Below are 17,465 nucleotides of genomic sequence, written 5' to 3'. Positions count from 1 at the left end.
ATTGCGCTGACCAAGTTGATAATAAAATCGTCATCGATGTTGCCAAATTTTCGGGATCATAATCCCTCATCAAGAGTGTCTCCAATATGATGCAATATCAGACAATAAAAAAAGAGTACCTACATCTACATAATTTCATAGTCTAAAGATGCAATAGACATTATAATATCAGATCTTCAATAAAATTCGGCTATTTTTATTAAACTTAAGTCATTTTCTTACTTATTAAAGAAAAGTACTTAGTAAAGGACAGGAAAGTATGTATTTTTAACTATTGGTGCATTACAGCGAGCTATACGAACAATGTTTTACTATACAGGGCAGTGGCGGCTCGTGATTTTTACAATAGGGGAGGCTATACCTAACTGTAAAATATCTATACAAATTTGCACTAGCAAAAAAATGCGCCAAAAAATGTAATTTAAGGCCCCATCTTTTGACCATTTTTATTTACATTTCATAATATCATCCTAATTCATAATTTCATGATATCATCATTTTAAAAATAGTTAGTCTAATAGTAAAAGTTTAATACCAAAGTTTGTGTCGTTTATTTGTTAACAATTCCATCTATTTGTAAATAGATACCTATGCATATCAAAATAAATACAGATTTGAAGTTTTGCAGTCCATACATAATGAAGCTTCAAATTTTTTAAGATACTCAACTGAATTTTTTTAATTCTAAACGCGGCCTACTGCGAATTCAAAAACACGATAAATTACCTATATTTTGCTTTGAGTTAGAGATATCGGAAAAAGTTATTTGAGCAAGTTGTTCCAAATATTATTATAATCCCACATACCAAATTTCATAACAAAATTCGCACTTTTAGATTTTTCATTATTTTTAGTCAGGACCCTAAAATTCGTTGTCCCGAGACGCACCCAACCACCCAACGGAGCTGAGAAGCTACACTGCCTCCCTTGGTGTATCTCCGGACTCCGGGCAGCGTGTGATGGCGCCGTAGATGCCACTGTTAGGAGACCGGCTCTCCTTAAACGCCTGCTGCGCTGCACGGAGCATTAACAACGGAGAATGCTGGGCTTTTCGGCTCCGTTCGTGCATCTCGGGATAACCCAGGGTCCTGCCTACAATAATATGTAATAAAACTGAGACGCGATCATGCGTTCTAATGCTAATGCTCCGTACGTATGGATAATTAGTGATAATATGGAATTTACACGTTGTATAATAGTGAGAGTAATTGTTGTTTTCGCGATTCATGATAAACAAAACAGTATAGAGTGTGTAAAAAATTTATGGGGAGGCTGAGCCTCCCTTGCCTCCTCTGACGAGCCGCCACTGATACAGGGTATTTCATTAATAATTGGAAATATTTTAACTGAAGATTCCTGGTCTCAAAATATTATGACGCCTGTAACCGGTACTACAAATTCGCAATTTATGGAATCGATTTATCTCTTAAAGATATATGGGCGTACATTTTCGTTTTACTAAATAGAAGCATTCTGGAGTTATTAAAAAAACGTTATTAAAACGACGCCATCTTCAAAGAGCGCTTTAGCTTCCTTCAGAAGCATTTTCGGACTAGGTGATTTGGGTTAAGTTAAACCTAAACACGTAAAATATTTCCAATTATTAATGAAACACCCTGTATACTGCATATTTACATTATGAAGGAAAGAAAAACTCTAACATCAATCCATTGTTAAATATTATGTTTGTGTGATAGTATTTTCACAATTAATTGTACCTATTGAAAATTACATTTTATAATAATTGTTATTTTTATTTATAAAAAACAACTTGATTATAATAAAAACCCTATTTTAAAATAATCTTTTTGAAAAAACGATCTCCGAAGTTTATAGAAACAAATGTAGAATCTAATTTCCATTACAACAAATTGTGGCATCACATATAAACACGGAAAACACAAGAAAACATCAGAACCTTTCCATTAATCCATTGATTAAAGATCATTAATCACTAATTTATTAAGTTTTACATCAAAATTGCTTGGTTTGGCAAACCCGCACGAGGAAGTGAGTAAGAATATCTTGTGCATATTCTATACGAGAGAGTGGGGCAAATGGAATCAGTAAATATTTTGCGATCAAAAATAACAAAATAATAAATTACAGTTTAAGCAAACAATAACGCTAGGTTTTATAATCAGTTAAAGTGAACTTTAAATTTTAAGTTGGTATGTTTATCAATAGGGCTTTTCATTCACAGTCATTTGTTTGACAGACCTCACAGTAACACTGTATTTGTGTAAAAAAAGTTTTACCACTTCTAAAATGCTTATCTATTTTTTTCGATTTTTTTAAATATTTTTCGATCAAAAATAACAAAATAATAAATTACAGTTTAAGCAAACAATAACGCTAGGTTTTATAATCAGTTAAAGTGAACTTTAAATTTTAAGTTGGTATGTTTATCAATAGGGCTTTTCATCGATTGTCATTTGTTTCGAGCTTCTGTCATGTGTCACATAATATTAATATATCTACGTCATACGTCTTTGGTTTTTATTATTGTACATACCAATAACGTATGTCGTAGATATATTAATATTATGTGACACATGACAGAAGCTCGAAACAAATGACTGTGAATGAAAAGCCCTATAGGGCTTTTCATTCACAGTCATTTGTTTCGAGCTTCTGTCATATGTCGTATAATATTATACACAGATTATACAAAATATGACAGAAGCTCGAAATAAATGACAATCGATGAAAAGCCATATACATATATGGGTAAATTTCAACTTTAAAGTGAACTTTAGTTAATGTCACAGAATAAATAACCATACAGATACAGAAGCGAAACTTCTGCCGAAAACGGTAACATAATTTTCATGCTCATGTGTCAACGTAACTGGTGCAACCTCACTTTTGCGACTGACGTGACAGTTGTTTATAGTTAAATTTTATATTTATATGTTTTATTTTATAGTTTATTTATATTTTATAGTTAAATTTTATATTTCATATTTAATTAATAACAACTTGTCAAAAATATTACCTAATTTGGAATGGTCTATTCCTTAAAACATCAAGTTCTATTCTGTAACTGGTGCACAAGGTCAAATATTTCGGTCCCAACAAAATCAATGGAAACGACAGTTAGTCCATAGAAATAAGATTTTTCTCGTGACACATCCCCCTCCAGACCGAAACCAAATTTTTTGAGTAATATGGACATCTATATTAATAACCTTTATGTTTCCTGCAGCCGATTTTGATGATATACATAGTTATAAACAAATGAAGATCAGAAAACGGTAAATTTTCGCTTTTTTGTCTATAACCAAAAAATTAAGCATTTTAAACAAATTTGAGAGTAAGAAACTCATAAATAGTCTAAAAAATTTCAATATGGCGTTCGCTGAATATGTCTATCCTTATTGGTTGCTTCGAAAATTGCAAAATAAATCATAAATTTTGAGGTTTTATAAATATTCATAACTTATGTAAAAATTAACTTAGAACCTTCTTATTACACGAATTACTGTGACTTCTGGTGCTTAAATTATATTTTAAATTTCAAAGCAATTGGTCAAATAGTTTAAAAGTTATTTAATTTGTTTATCCCAAATTCATTTTTTTTGCCACACTATAAGTCAGAAAATTATCAGGTTACATTAAGACTTCTGACAGTTTATGGAAGAAGAACATGTATGCTATTGAGTTAATTAAAAAAAAATTACAGAAAGTAATTTTACAGTGTAAAATTATATTGCAAAAACACGTCGATTTTTTGCTTATTGCACAATTAGAATAACTTTTTAACCGTTACCCGTAGAAAAATTATTTTTTCATATTTGGAAAGACTGAATTTTTATACACATTTAGAAAGAAAAACAATTGTCCTAGGACAATTAGGAGAATTATTTTTTGTCATTTTTTTAATTAAATTAATAGTATATATTTTCTTCTTTCATAAACTATTCAAAGTATTAGTGTAACTTCATGATTTTCTGACTTATAGAGTTGCAAAAAAATTAATTTGGGATAAACAAATTAAATACCTTTTAAACTATTTGACCAATTGCTTTGAAATTTAGGGTATGATTTAAGCACCAGAAGTCTCACCATTCCGTGTAAAAAGAATTTTCTAAGTTAATTTTTACATAAGTTAAGAATATTTATAAAAACTCAAAATTTATGATTTATTTTGCAATTTTCTAAGCAACCAATAAGGATAGACATATTCAGCGAACGCCATATTGAAGTTTTTTATACGATTTATGAGTTTCTCACTCTCAAATTTGTTTAAAATACTTATGTTTTTGGTTATAGACGAAAAAAGCTAAAATTTACCGTTTTTTGATTTTCATTTGTTTATAACTATGTATATCATCAAAATCGGCTGCAGGAAACATACAGGTTATTAATATAGATGTCCATAGTACTCAAAAAATTTGGTTTCGGCCTGGAGGGGGTTGTGTCACCAAAAGGATATTTTTTTCCCTTATTTCTCTGAACTTAAGTCAGATTCGCTTCTGTGTGGTTATTATAGGGCTTTTCATTCACAGTCATTTGTTTCGAGCTTCTGTCATGTGTCACATAATATTAATATATCTACGACATACGTTATTGGTATATACAATAATACAAACGAAAGACGTATGACGTAGATATATTAATATTATGTGACACATGACAGGAGCTCGAAACAAATGACAATCGATGAAAAGCCCTATTCTGTGTTAATGTTCACTTTAAGTTGATTATGAATCCGGGCGTAAGAGGTGAGAACATATTTCTTTGAAAAAATTATATTTAAATATGCAGTTAAAAGAAAAATAACGTAATATTTGAAAATATCAAAAGGGACTGTTTAGGCCGCGTCTCACCATCAAATAATTTGATCAAACAGTTTGAGCAAACTCCGGAAGTACGTCAAAGTGACGTCACAATTGCAGTTTTTTTGAAATTCTAAAAATCTGTGCTCTCACTATCAGTCTAGTTTGATCAAATTTTTTGTATTGAGTTGTCTAACTTGTTTATACTTTATTTAAAATTAAATTTTTTCATTATTATCCACAATGAACACTCAGGATGTGACGTCACTAACTGTCACTTTCAGTTTGCTCAAACCAGTTTGATCAAATTATTTGATGGTGGGACGCGACCTTTTTACGCCATGGTTAGGGTAAAATGACCCCTTCATAAGGTAAAATGACATAAAATTTTGTATTGTACAAAAAAAAAATGAGTGTGTCTACTTTGTACGAACGTTATAGGGCTTTTCATTCACAGTCATTTGTTTCGAGCTTCTGTCATGTGTCACATATAATATTAATATATCTACGTCAAACGTTATTGGTATATAACAATGATACAAACCAGAGACGTATGACGTAGATATATTAATATTTTGTGGCACATGACAGAAGCTCGAAACAAATGACAATCGATGAAAAGCCCTATTAAAAAAATAAGGCTGCAACATGAGGCTTTCCCAAGCGGTCACCCATCCAAAACATAACCTTGCTCGACCCTGCTTCTAGATCACAATGGCATAAAATTGATACCAAAATGAATTATTTTGACAGATTGTACAAATAATATTAAGATTGAATTTTTAATCTTCTTTTCATCATATTTTAATACTTATTATCCTATTCCCGACGAAGACAAATCCAAAGACGCAAAAATTATAATAAAATATATTTTTTCTACGAGCGTGCAAAAATGTGTACTTCCGCGCACGCATTTTAGTTTAGAAAGTTTCACTTTTCCGCACGCGTGTTACTTTTCCGCACGCGTGTTACTTTTCCGCACGCGGTTTTTACTTTTCCGCACGCGTGTTAATTTAGATATGTTAATATGGCCTTAAAGTAATTATAATACACGCAATAAACTAATATTTAAACATTATTTACTAATTTATTTCAAATATATCTTATTGTGTTCCTGTTTTAATGAAATTAACGCGGAAATTCGATGAAATAAAATTATTTTGACATAATATTCGAAAGTCAAATCGGTAGACAATAACAGTCGTTTTGAATCATCGTCATGGAAACCAAGATCGTCGTCATGCTAACTAATTATATTGAAAGTTTGGTTTTGACAACCTTGTCAAAGAATTAATTTGTGTATGTATTTTCATAATTAAATTAATTGATTAATGTTTGGTAATTCTTTAAAGGCTCTTCGAAAAAATATTGTTCCTAACTCTTGCAGAAAGTCTCTTTTCCGCACCCGACTGTATGCCGAACTCCCGCTTCGCGTCGTTCGGCAAACTGCAGTCGCGTGCGGAAAAGAATGACTTTCTGCACTTGTTAGGAAAATAACTATACTAAAACACCAATATATTTTTTTCACACTTTATTTGCACTGATACATACGTAACTTTAAGATTTAGCAACTAACTTATTCAGACTGTCGTGTGCCCGTAGGTACTTCATACTGTAGTTTTTATAAAAATTCACTCTCAACAATGTTCCCAAACACGCCTAAAGAAGTATAACTTCAATAAAACATTTCTATTTTCGAAAATATACAATTTCTGCATTCAAACTACACTCACACACAATATGAGACTATTTATTGCAGAAATTGCATTTAATCCAAACCTCCTTCGCTAGTGATTTCCCAAATAATTCCAGACATGGTGGTATTCATCATCATCAAATCTTTTTCTTTTCTTTTTTTTGTACCTAAACATCTTACTGCTTACAACTTTCCTAGCTGCTTACGAAGAAGGCTTTATTTAGTGTTTTTTTGTTTTTCTCTCATCAAAAGAGAATTTGGTGTCGAGGTAAAAACAGTAGATCCTTGTGAAGGTCTTGAATTGTTTGTCTGAGAAGGTGCCTGAGTTAGTGCACATATATCTTATGGAGTTACAAAAGTATCTTCCAGCTATGATAGACTTCCATTTCTTTTAACGCCACATTTGTTTCTTTTGAATAAATGATTTGCTCCATAGGTTTTTATACCACTCGATTATACAGTAATGAGCAAACTAAGAAACGGCAAAATAACGCAAAAGATGGAAAACATATTGTTGTGAGATAAAAAGAGATGAAACTAGTAGAGGTGGGAAGATATAAACCTATAAGACAATATAGGTATTGATTGTTTCCGACCTGTGGACGCGTATACATGTTATAAGCGCGTATTACATCAAGAATAGCCCATTTTTGGGTTTATATATTAAACGTGATTGTACTGAATATAATAAAGACATCTAAACGCTAAACACGATTTTAGGAAAATTATGAGAAATATCTTAGTGAACAATTTTACCCGACTTACCCCTACATACGTTCCAGAATGTTCCGATTAGGTATGTACTTGTCTCAACCTCATTGGTTAGTTTCATTGACATTAGTTTATTCAAAGGAATATTCATTATTTTAAGATTGTTGAAGTGCCTTATTCCGTTGTTTAAAATAATAAAATGTTTAAAATAATATCATGTGTGCTCTTTGAATTATAATAATTATTAAGATTGTAATTTGGAATACATATTACAATACTAAACGCCTATATATAGGCAACCCATTCAGCACATACATATTTAGAGAATGGGTTCTTTTAATAATTTAAATAATACATAATATAATACTATTTTATTTATCAATTCAAATTATAATTACTTCTTCTTCGTCTTTTGGCATCATAATCATGGATGGGTCTTTGCCTGTCTAGCAGTGCCGGTTTAACCTAACTTCAGGCCCTGGGCGCTGGAGGTTTAGGGGCCCCCTTCATTGCTATTCGTTGTCAGTTTTTTAACAAGAAAACACCTGCATTAACTATAAAGGTTTACTGTAATATCAATAAAATATTTTTTAAACAAGCAAGAAGAATGGCAAACGTAAAAAATAATCCAAAAAATACATTTAAAAACATAAATAAAAAACAGAAAGTTCCACAAAACAACACATGACAAGCAAAAAAACATATTCTAAAAAATACATAAAGACAAAAATTAGATCACTTTTTTTCTTGACTTGGCATGCGCAAACTGCCATATAATATTATCCCAATTCAGTTTCTCTAGTTCTTCATTCTCTATAATATACAATATTGATAATGCGTCTAGGTTTTCTTGATCTAAATTTGACCTTAAATATGTTTTTATTCTTTTTAAAGCCGAAAAAGACAGCTCGCCTGAGGCATTAGAAATTGGTGTCGTCAAATAAATTTACAGCAAAGTTAAAATATTGGGAAAAGTTGATTTTACATCCTAGAAGAATCAAATTTTTTCCTAAATTGTATGATGTTTATTCAAATTTTGGCATAACGTTACAAAATGGGTAATTTCATTCTGCAAGTTCTCTTTGGTTTCATCAACATCGTTTTTATGTTTCTCGCATAAAGTATTAATTGACGTCTTGACTTCTTCTTTATCTCTAGATTAAAAAAACATCTAAAAGTTGATGTTACATTCTTGTAGCATTCAATCGCGATTCTGAAAACAGCGACTAATTTTCTAGACTCTGGATTTTCTGCGACAGCGATTTTTTTGTCGCTGCGACTACAAATCGCAAGTGGAGTGCTAGCCTTAGAGGCCATTGTATAATGCCAAATTGCAATTTTTGTAACTTAACTTTTGAATGTTTGAAAGAGTGTATACCTATTGTTTGGGTATTGGCATTTTCAAGAATAATCTATTCTTTATCTATAAATTAGATTTATGTATATCTATTTTTGTCTTTCGTTTAACTATTTTAAAAGGACTTATTTTGTTCCTATTTTAAAAGAACTTATTTTAAAGCCGAAAAGTGAGATACATTTTTATTTAAGCCCCACAATTCAAAAAGAAATTATTAGAAACTAAAAAAACTCCGTTTGTGCGATTATTTTGGATACAATTCGAGACATGGTCATTGATTAATAACCTACACAGTTTTTACCCACTACCTGGGTAGTTTTTAATCAATGACATGGCGAAATCTGACAACTTTCTGTAGTTTTTGGAAAAGGGCCCCGCCACAAACATTGACACGGGGCCCCTGTGAGGCTAGGCTACGGCACTGCGTATAGGCGTGAAGAGATGTAACAATAGAACAAAGGCGTTTGCAGTGTATTGGCGTATCTGCGTATGAGATTTTTTCGGAGAATATGTAAATTATTTAGCTACTTTATTTTTTTATAATTAAAAGAAACGGGCCCCTCCGGGGCCCGCCCCAAGCGCCCAGTGATAAACCGGCACTGCTGTCTAGCTATGTCCTTCCATTCGGATCTCTTTTGTGTCCTTCTCCTCCATTGTCGTATATTGATGGTTTTCAGATCGTCTTCCACGTCATCCAACCATCTCGTTCCGGGCTTTCCTTTTTAATTATATAAATTATAATTACAATATATCTAAATATAAGCTAATGGGTAACTTTGCTGTTTTTATGTAGGTGCACATAATGCAGGATTTTGTTCTAGTAAGAATCTCCTTTCATTAGTAACGACTACTAAATTAGTAATTTATGGATTACTTATTATTATTCATACAGAACAAGTAAAAGCTTCGTTTGTATAATGGTATAAAGAGTTTATTGAAAAACTATTAAAAAGTCATCCAAAAGGATTCGCAAAACGTTTTCAATCTAGATCAGATCATCTTCAGTGCGTTTTACTTAGTACATGAAACTAGCAACCTTGTAGAATAGGTGACATCGAGAAATATGATTTACATTTTTAAAAAATGATGTTAGTGGCGACTCTAAGTCGATGTTAGGTGATACAATTTTAAGAGTGCTCAAAGGGCAATATGCTGCAAAGGGCGACTGCTCGATGGTAACGTGTGGTACTTGCCAGTCAGATGGACACAGACCAACAAGTTTCATGTACTAAGCAGAACGCACTGAAGATGATCTGATCTAGATTGAAAACGTTTTGCGAATCCTTTTGGATTACTTTTTAATAGTTTTTCAATATATTTTTTATACCATTATACAAACGAAGTTTTTACTTGTTCTGTATGATTTTTAATTATGGTATACAGCCAGCTACTGGGACTTTCCCATTGAACTTATTATTATATCTTGGGAAGTAAATAAGGCTAACAAAAGACCTCTGGGGTCACATGTCTTGCCTGAAGGTAAGTGACAATAAAACCTGGATGGCACTGTTGAACAGTAGGTACGTCTGTTAGTAAATACCTGATCCTTCTTGACACCTCCACTTCCCAAGCAGCAAGAGTTAGTCGAATATACGTCGATACTAAGTCATTTGTAGACCTTGACGTCGATCGACCTTAAAACGACATCGATTAGGTGTCGATTTGTAGACGTCTTTTCGACATCATAATATAGACGTTGATTTAACGTCGATTGTAGGGCGGTAGAGGTTTTCAAAATTTATCGACCAAAAATGAACGTTGAAAAGACGTTATGAAAGTAACCATCAATATTATAGTTATTTGATATAGAAATATCTATAAATCAAACTGAAAATAGACATTAGACAAACGAATGCCAATTCTAAAGTTTAGTTCAAAGTAAAAACACAGTGAAGGCCCCGTCTCACCATCAAATAATTGACAGTTATTTGATCAAACTTGACAGTCAAACTTGACTAGTGACACAAACTATACATACTAACTGTCACTTTGTGTCACTAACTGTCAAGTTTGATCAAATAACTGTCAATTATTTGATGGTGAGACGGGGCCTTAAAACACCAGAGGTACAAAGCAAAACAACATTATTTTAATCGTTAGACCTATAAATTTAATATTAGTACCTATAACAATGATTTCACTCATCGATCTTCAAAAAACTTATCATTAAATAAATTCAAATTTTGCGCGAAACTTTCTCATTGGGTTGTCATAACGGCGCAAAACGTCCTGTCCACAGAATATCGAGTTCATTTTTTTAACCAATCAAATTATTATTACTTTGAAATACTATGTAGTGATTGGCTAAAAAAAGTCTTGCCGCTATCTGTGTATTTTGGATGACAATTGACGTTTTTGACAGTCAAATCAAACAAAATGGCTTTGTTGGTTATGGTGGTGTATGCAAACGCTAGACGGCATAATGCCGTCTTCCGTTAGTTTACGTTTGTTTCCTGTTTTTCTTGATCCATCGTGTTCAAGGAGTTCGCTTTTTTCCATCCATTGGCTCCTTGTTTATTAAATTAGTTTATATTTGGATTATTTCTTGTTTTAGGTAAGTCTAATTTTTAGAAATATCATAACTTAAAAACTGAGGTATATTTTTTCACTTCTACTTACGAAAATGAACTTCAACTGGTGAAATACATTTCACTGACTAATCTCTGTGGCCAAATTATGGTGGGTGAATATGAAAAAATAGTAATAATCAGGAACATTACACATGTTTGTCTTAACAAAATATCATTTTTACAGCATTTTTCTAAATAACCCTATTAAGAATATATACTTATTTTGTTTAAAACATTTTATAACTACAGTGGAACCCCGATCAGTCGGCCCCCGATAACCCGGAAGTCCGGCTAACCCGGACCGATTTTCATCAGACAAAACAAAAATTTTTTCACTTCGACTGAGTTTTTTACCAAGAAATAAACAATACTCTATACAACTGTATGTAATTTAGATGTACTGTGCATATGGATTTCATGTTTTGTCATTTATAATGGAGTTTATCTCTAAGTATACCGTATTTTATTAATTTTTACCATATTCTCCGGCTAACCGGGATTTTCGATAACCCGGATCGGCCGCGGTCCCAATTAATCCAACTTATCGAGGTTCCACTGTATTAGTATTAGTAACAAGATAAAATAGTCAAGAAAAATTAAAATACAGTTTTTTTCTTCACAATTATGTAGGTAAAAATGTATTCTGTAATAGAATTTAAACAAGAAGAAGATGGTGGTGGACTATCTATAGTAAATTCAACTTGGTTGACACCTAGAAAAACTGAAGTATGTTGGCCCCCTATAAAAGATAACGTTCAATTTAAAAAAGTGCTACGCAAACTAGAACCTGAAATTGATGAAACTTGGAAGATATATGGTGTCCAGAAAATTTTTTATTCAACAGGTAATGATAATAATTTAGCTAATTAAAACACAAAGGGTGTCTCACTCACGCAATCTAGTGTAGACATCAATCACTATTTGGAAGTCCTTTTGCAAATTTTGCCACCACGTTTGTCTGACGTTCGAGTCTGCTGTTCCCATTTCTCTTGTTTTCAGCTTGAAAGGATTTCTAAATAGTGATTGGTCTTTACATTGTGCTTTAAATCAGCTTAAAATGTCAGAAATCTTACCAATCCCAGGCACAATCTCAGAAATCCTCAAATATATATTTGAATCTCTCAATCTATTTCGAAAATATGGTGACAATATCACAAATCTAAGCTCGAAGTATGTTTCTATCGTCTCCTGATGATGTTGACATAGTCAACGAAATGTGTTTTGGTTAACGGTGAACTCTTTGAATCAGTTTGAAGAAAACTAAAGGTTTCAGGCTCAAGATTCTTCATAAATTTTCATGAATCTTGTAAAAATGCTTCTAATCTCACAATATCCAATCTGGTGTACACATTCTGTTGAAGCGAAATACCCCTTGTCAGAAGATTGTGTGCCATAAATATGCTTAGCATAATTTACAAAAGTATAAGGCAAAAATTTAATTGCGATTTGTCATTTTTCATTTGTGGTAGTGTAAGTGAAAATAGTGATACCAGTAAAGTTATTTTAACCCTTTTATTACCCCGTACATTTTTAGATGATTTTGAAAAGGCCACAAATAAATTAAAAAGAGCAGAAATAACATCTGATCTACAAACTGATCTTGAGGATGATAATACCAGACCCAGAAGAAAGATCCTGAAACGAAAATTTAGTTTGGATGAGGACAGCAACGACCAGGTTTCGCTATTTAAGCCTGGCAAAAAGTCGAAGCAAATTTTACCATGGCCTCCACCTGTGGGAATTAATAAACTCTATACAAATCCAAGAGGTTAGTGATTCTAAGATTTACATCAATATTAATATTTTAAACACAAACACTTGTTTAACAATTTTAAACCTAAATTATTATTTTGTACATTTGATGATGCCAGCATATTATTGTACAGTGTAGTCCGTAAGAATTTTCAGTGTAAAAAAAATAGATAAAAATTAACTAGTTGTGTGTTATGACACAAGGTACTTTCCCTCAAAGTCTCAAAGCCTCTTAAACTCCATTAACGTTAGCCTATGAGTTTAATAATTTGAAAAATAGACTGTATTGATCTACTAAACATAATAGAGATTGTTTTGTTTAAATTTCATTAGTTTTTATGAATTTTTTAAATATTTTTTAATTTTCAAATGTCTTTAACACCCCGTTAACGTATGTCAGTGGGTTTATTATGTGTGATAAATAGTTTTTCCAAAAAACTAATCAGATCCAGATTTTCACATAGTTGATTTTTGGTCCAAATTTTGTAAAAATCTGTTTAGCAATTTTTGCTAAACCGTTGACGAAAAATTTTTCCACAGACACACATTGAAAATCAATGAAAATCCCGAAGTCGAAATTTTACACCATCACAATACTTCGCTTCGATAATACATATCCTATCTAAGGATAGGATATGTAAAATTGAGGGAAAGTAAAAATTGGTCTGTTGTAGGATTTTCTTCCAAATCATTAATCAGCTAGACAATAATTAATTTATCCATTATGAACCTCACTGGTATCATAAAGTATTAAGGGAGTAATAAATAAAATTGTAGGATCGTCTCAAGAATTGGAATCTGGGACAGATGAGTCTGACCCTGGCATTCCTTCTGGCTCTCAATTTATGAAAAGCATATCCACACCAAGGGATAAGTTATCATTTCAGATATCTACACCAAAATCTTCATCGTCTTTTGGTAGGCAAGAAGCAACTGAAATACAAACACCGACTCTGAACGAGTCTCTAAATTTTGATAATAGTCTTCAGGATACAAATGGTAAGTTCTTTTATTTATGGGAGTAATTTTGCACAACACTACCTTATTGATTTGCCAAAAATATTGTTGGTTTAAAGCACACAGTAAAAATTGACTTGAAAAAGCTTCCAATAGTGTAACAAATCATCTAATTTTTATAGTTGTTATTACTGATACTATTAATGTAAATGGTCAAATTGTGTTTTCCCCAAACTTACAATTTTTTATGGGCATAGGTACAACCAACGATATAGGTACACAATGTTAGCATGCATTCATTATAAGTATCAATGAATAATTGCAAAAAACTAATGGAAAACCTTCTGTACTTTATTCAATGTGTTGTAAATATGTTTTGTTTCTAGGATTGAAGGTTCTACTTAAACATATATTAACAATTAAGGAACAGAACAGAAAAATTCTAAATATTTTGGAGAAATCAAAACCATTTGAAAATTCAGATTTACCTGATGACTTCAAAATAAAATTGCCAATAGAATCCTTACAAGACCTGGAAGAACTAGAGATATATTTGACAGAAGAAGAGAACTTCAACACTTTTGTAAGTTGTATAAATCTAGTACCCAATTGTAGAAATTAAGAAAATTTAAATTTTTTGCTGATTTGTTTATAATAGAAAATTATTCCCTTATTAAACTTTCTTTGTATAAATTAAAAGAAATTAGTTGCACCTAAATGTAAAAATACTTTTTTTAATTTATATTTTTTTAGAAATCATACTGTGCCTCAATTTCAAACCTGAAAGATGTTACCCAGAAGAATAATAGGATATTAAGATCTCTTTTGACAGATAATATTGCGAAGCATTTTAATTACTTCGGTAACAACCGGCGGCAAGACAGAGTATCAAATAAGCGACCATTTAATCAACTGCGCTTAAACAAAGTGGTTCTAGGTGAGTCTTGTGGTTTAAATTTTTTTGTTTTTTATTAACTTGCTTCGATTGTAAACACGGATTGTGAAGAAAATAAGGAAAGGTGTTTATACAGGGTGTTTCATTCTAAAATAGACATACTTTAACTACAGATAGGGCATGCCTAGGTGTTTTGCAGAAGGTTCATATTTAATGGGTTGTACTCCTTTAATAACTTGAGGTATAGGGCATTTTATCTATTTTGCCCAGTTTTTTCTTTCCAACTGCCTTGTATATTGTTTTTTAATCTTTTTTGGTCTTAATCTTTTTAAATTTCCAAACCCAGATTTAAAAGAAAAGTTAAGAAATTATATTTTGTATGAATGGGTTGTAATATTATTTGCAAAGAGTGAAAAAACTCATTTTTAGTACAAACAGTTTTAGTCCGTATTGTGTAATTATGTTTCTGAATGAAACAACCCATATATTGTATATTTTTTGATACACTGAATTTTATTTTTATTATAGATGCGGTAAAACAAGGAACTGACTTTACAACTCATGAAGTTGAGAACGCTATTAAGCGCTGGTTAAAACATGCTCCTAACCGTAACAAGAAAAATTACTAATTTGGAATTGTTTTAATTTTAGTTTTTTATTTGATTAAACATGCAAAGGTTTTATAAAGAAACTGTAGGTGAACGCCAAATGTGTAGGAGGGTGGCTAAGGAACTTAAAAATACGATTGAAGGTCTTAATAGTAATTTAAATCAGGCTTCTTCCCTTGTTAGTAAAACAGTAGTACATAGTGATACCGTTTAGTAAGTTTTTAAGGATAAGTATAAAATTTGCAAGATGTTGATGTATAAAATGTAACATCTTTATTTAAAAATAGTCAAAAAATTTAAAAATAAAAATATTCTCGATTATGTTCAAAAAAATTTAAATTTTTTGACTATTTAAAAAAGTATGTTTTACACATCAATATTTTGCAAATTTTATGAAAAAGATTATTATTAAAAAGTTATATTTATTAAAAAAAAATACTTATTTATGATCATTCAAATATTATTTTTAAATAGCCATGGGGATGCGATTCAAGATTTTCAAAAAGATACATTGTCAAGTATGATACATCACTAGATTTGAAATTTTGTGAAGAACAATATTGTCACAAAAAAATTATCTCATTTCCTGTTAAACCGGAAGTAATAATTGAAGCACCGCCAAAAGCTGAATATTTATGTGATTTCAAAATAATCGGTTTATTAACAAAAAAGTTATTCACTGTTACCTGATCTCGTCACCAGGTATATCTTAGCCACCCTACCTGCCATTTGCTTTACAAAGTTTCTTGTATTTTATATTCACCTGTCATTTTACAAAGTTTTTGTATTTTATATAATAAAAGTTTTGACAGAGTTTTTGATTTCTTTATTATTTGACACAGGTTACGTTTGTTAGAGCAGCAGTTGCTAATCGGAAGACACATGCCTTGTTTATTTTTTAACTTGAAAATGCTAAAAATGAACTGCATGTACATCCAATAGACGACTGAAAGCTGCCATTCGAAGAAACTATAACTGCCAACGTCTATTGTACGTCTATATAACGTTATCAGTGAGGTATATCTCGTCGTCGATTAAACGTCATAAGTCGACGTCGTTTCAACTATGACATTGTGCCGTCGAATTCACGTTGAACCGACCGTTGTTTCGACGTATTTGGACGTCGAGTAGTGACGTACATTCGACGTCTCTTCGACTGACTCTTGCTGCTTGGGTTGGTACTTCCTGGTTAACGCTACCTCATCTATTTACCTACAAAGAAATAAAAAAAAAAACGATCCAGGACAAGAACAGATTGGACATCATAGATTTTACATATGATGGACGAAAGAAGAAAATATAAAAATAAGAACACAATCGAATACAAACGTCTGATCAAAAGTCTATAACCTTTGCAGGTGGATCAAAACTCAATTCACTTCACACAGCACTTTGTCATCCAGGGGTAATACACATAGATGTGTTTCACTGGATAAAATCAAAGAAATTACCTTTCTCTCTCGACTCTCAATAAAGACTGTGTGACTGTCAAGTTCTAATATGCCCTAAAATTAAGCAGAACAACTTTGAGAATGCCTTTTCCGAAGCTCATAAAAGCCACAGTTCCCTTTAAACTCCTCAGTATCGACTTTAAAGGACCAATAATCGTTATATTCTGACGGTAATACAGAAGTATTCCAGATTTCCAGGAATCTGGAATAGAGAGGGAGACTCAATTTCTATCTGCTCAAGTCAAAAAGTTTCTCAACTCCCGAGGAATTGCAACAAGTAGAACTACTGCTTGTAATCCTCAAGGAAATGGTCAAGTAGAGAAGTTGAACTCTACTGTCTGGAAAGCTATTCAACTAGCCTGTGAATCACCTATTAAGACTTGGGAACAATATTGTTCATTATTTATCGCAACTAACTGTAAGCCTCGTGAAATATGTTCGTGTACCTACACACGTCGATCTTCAAATGGGAATACAATGCCTTCTTTGCTAGCAGAATTAGGGCATGTCTTGATGAAAACGCTTGATCTGAAAAACAAGTACCAGCCTATCCTAGAGGAAGTGGAGGTAGTAGAGGCAAATCCTGAATACTCTTTTGTTAAACTGAAAGACGGACGGAAGACCCGCAGTGTCTAAGCGTTATCTGGCTCCAATTGGACAAAGTGAAGGAGAAATACTAGATATACT

At 31.9% G+C, this 17,465-nt stretch overlaps 1 protein-coding gene across 1 annotated transcript; it reads left to right on the top strand.

Moving 5' to 3' along the window:
- Positions 1 to 10,935: 10,935 nt before the first annotated feature.
- Positions 10,936 to 15,666, top strand: LOC126882787 (uncharacterized). Its single transcript, XM_050647823.1, has 7 exons — positions 10,936 to 11,099; positions 11,746 to 11,959; positions 12,650 to 12,883; positions 13,645 to 13,866; positions 14,211 to 14,407; positions 14,578 to 14,761; positions 15,248 to 15,666. The coding sequence occupies exons 2-7, from the start codon at positions 11,752 to 11,754 to the stop codon at positions 15,346 to 15,348; spliced, it is 1,146 nt and encodes a 381-aa protein (XP_050503780.1). The 5' UTR covers positions 10,936 to 11,099; positions 11,746 to 11,751; the 3' UTR covers positions 15,349 to 15,666.
- The last annotated feature ends 1,799 nt before the right edge of the window (positions 15,667 to 17,465 follow it).

The sequence above is a fragment of the Diabrotica virgifera genome, chromosome 3 (genome assembly GCF_917563875.1).
Source record: "Diabrotica virgifera virgifera chromosome 3, PGI_DIABVI_V3a".
NCBI lineage: Eukaryota > Metazoa > Arthropoda > Insecta > Coleoptera > Chrysomelidae > Diabrotica > Diabrotica virgifera.
Note: the sequence above shows the minus strand (reverse complement) of the source record. Positions and strands in the feature narration are given on the sequence as shown.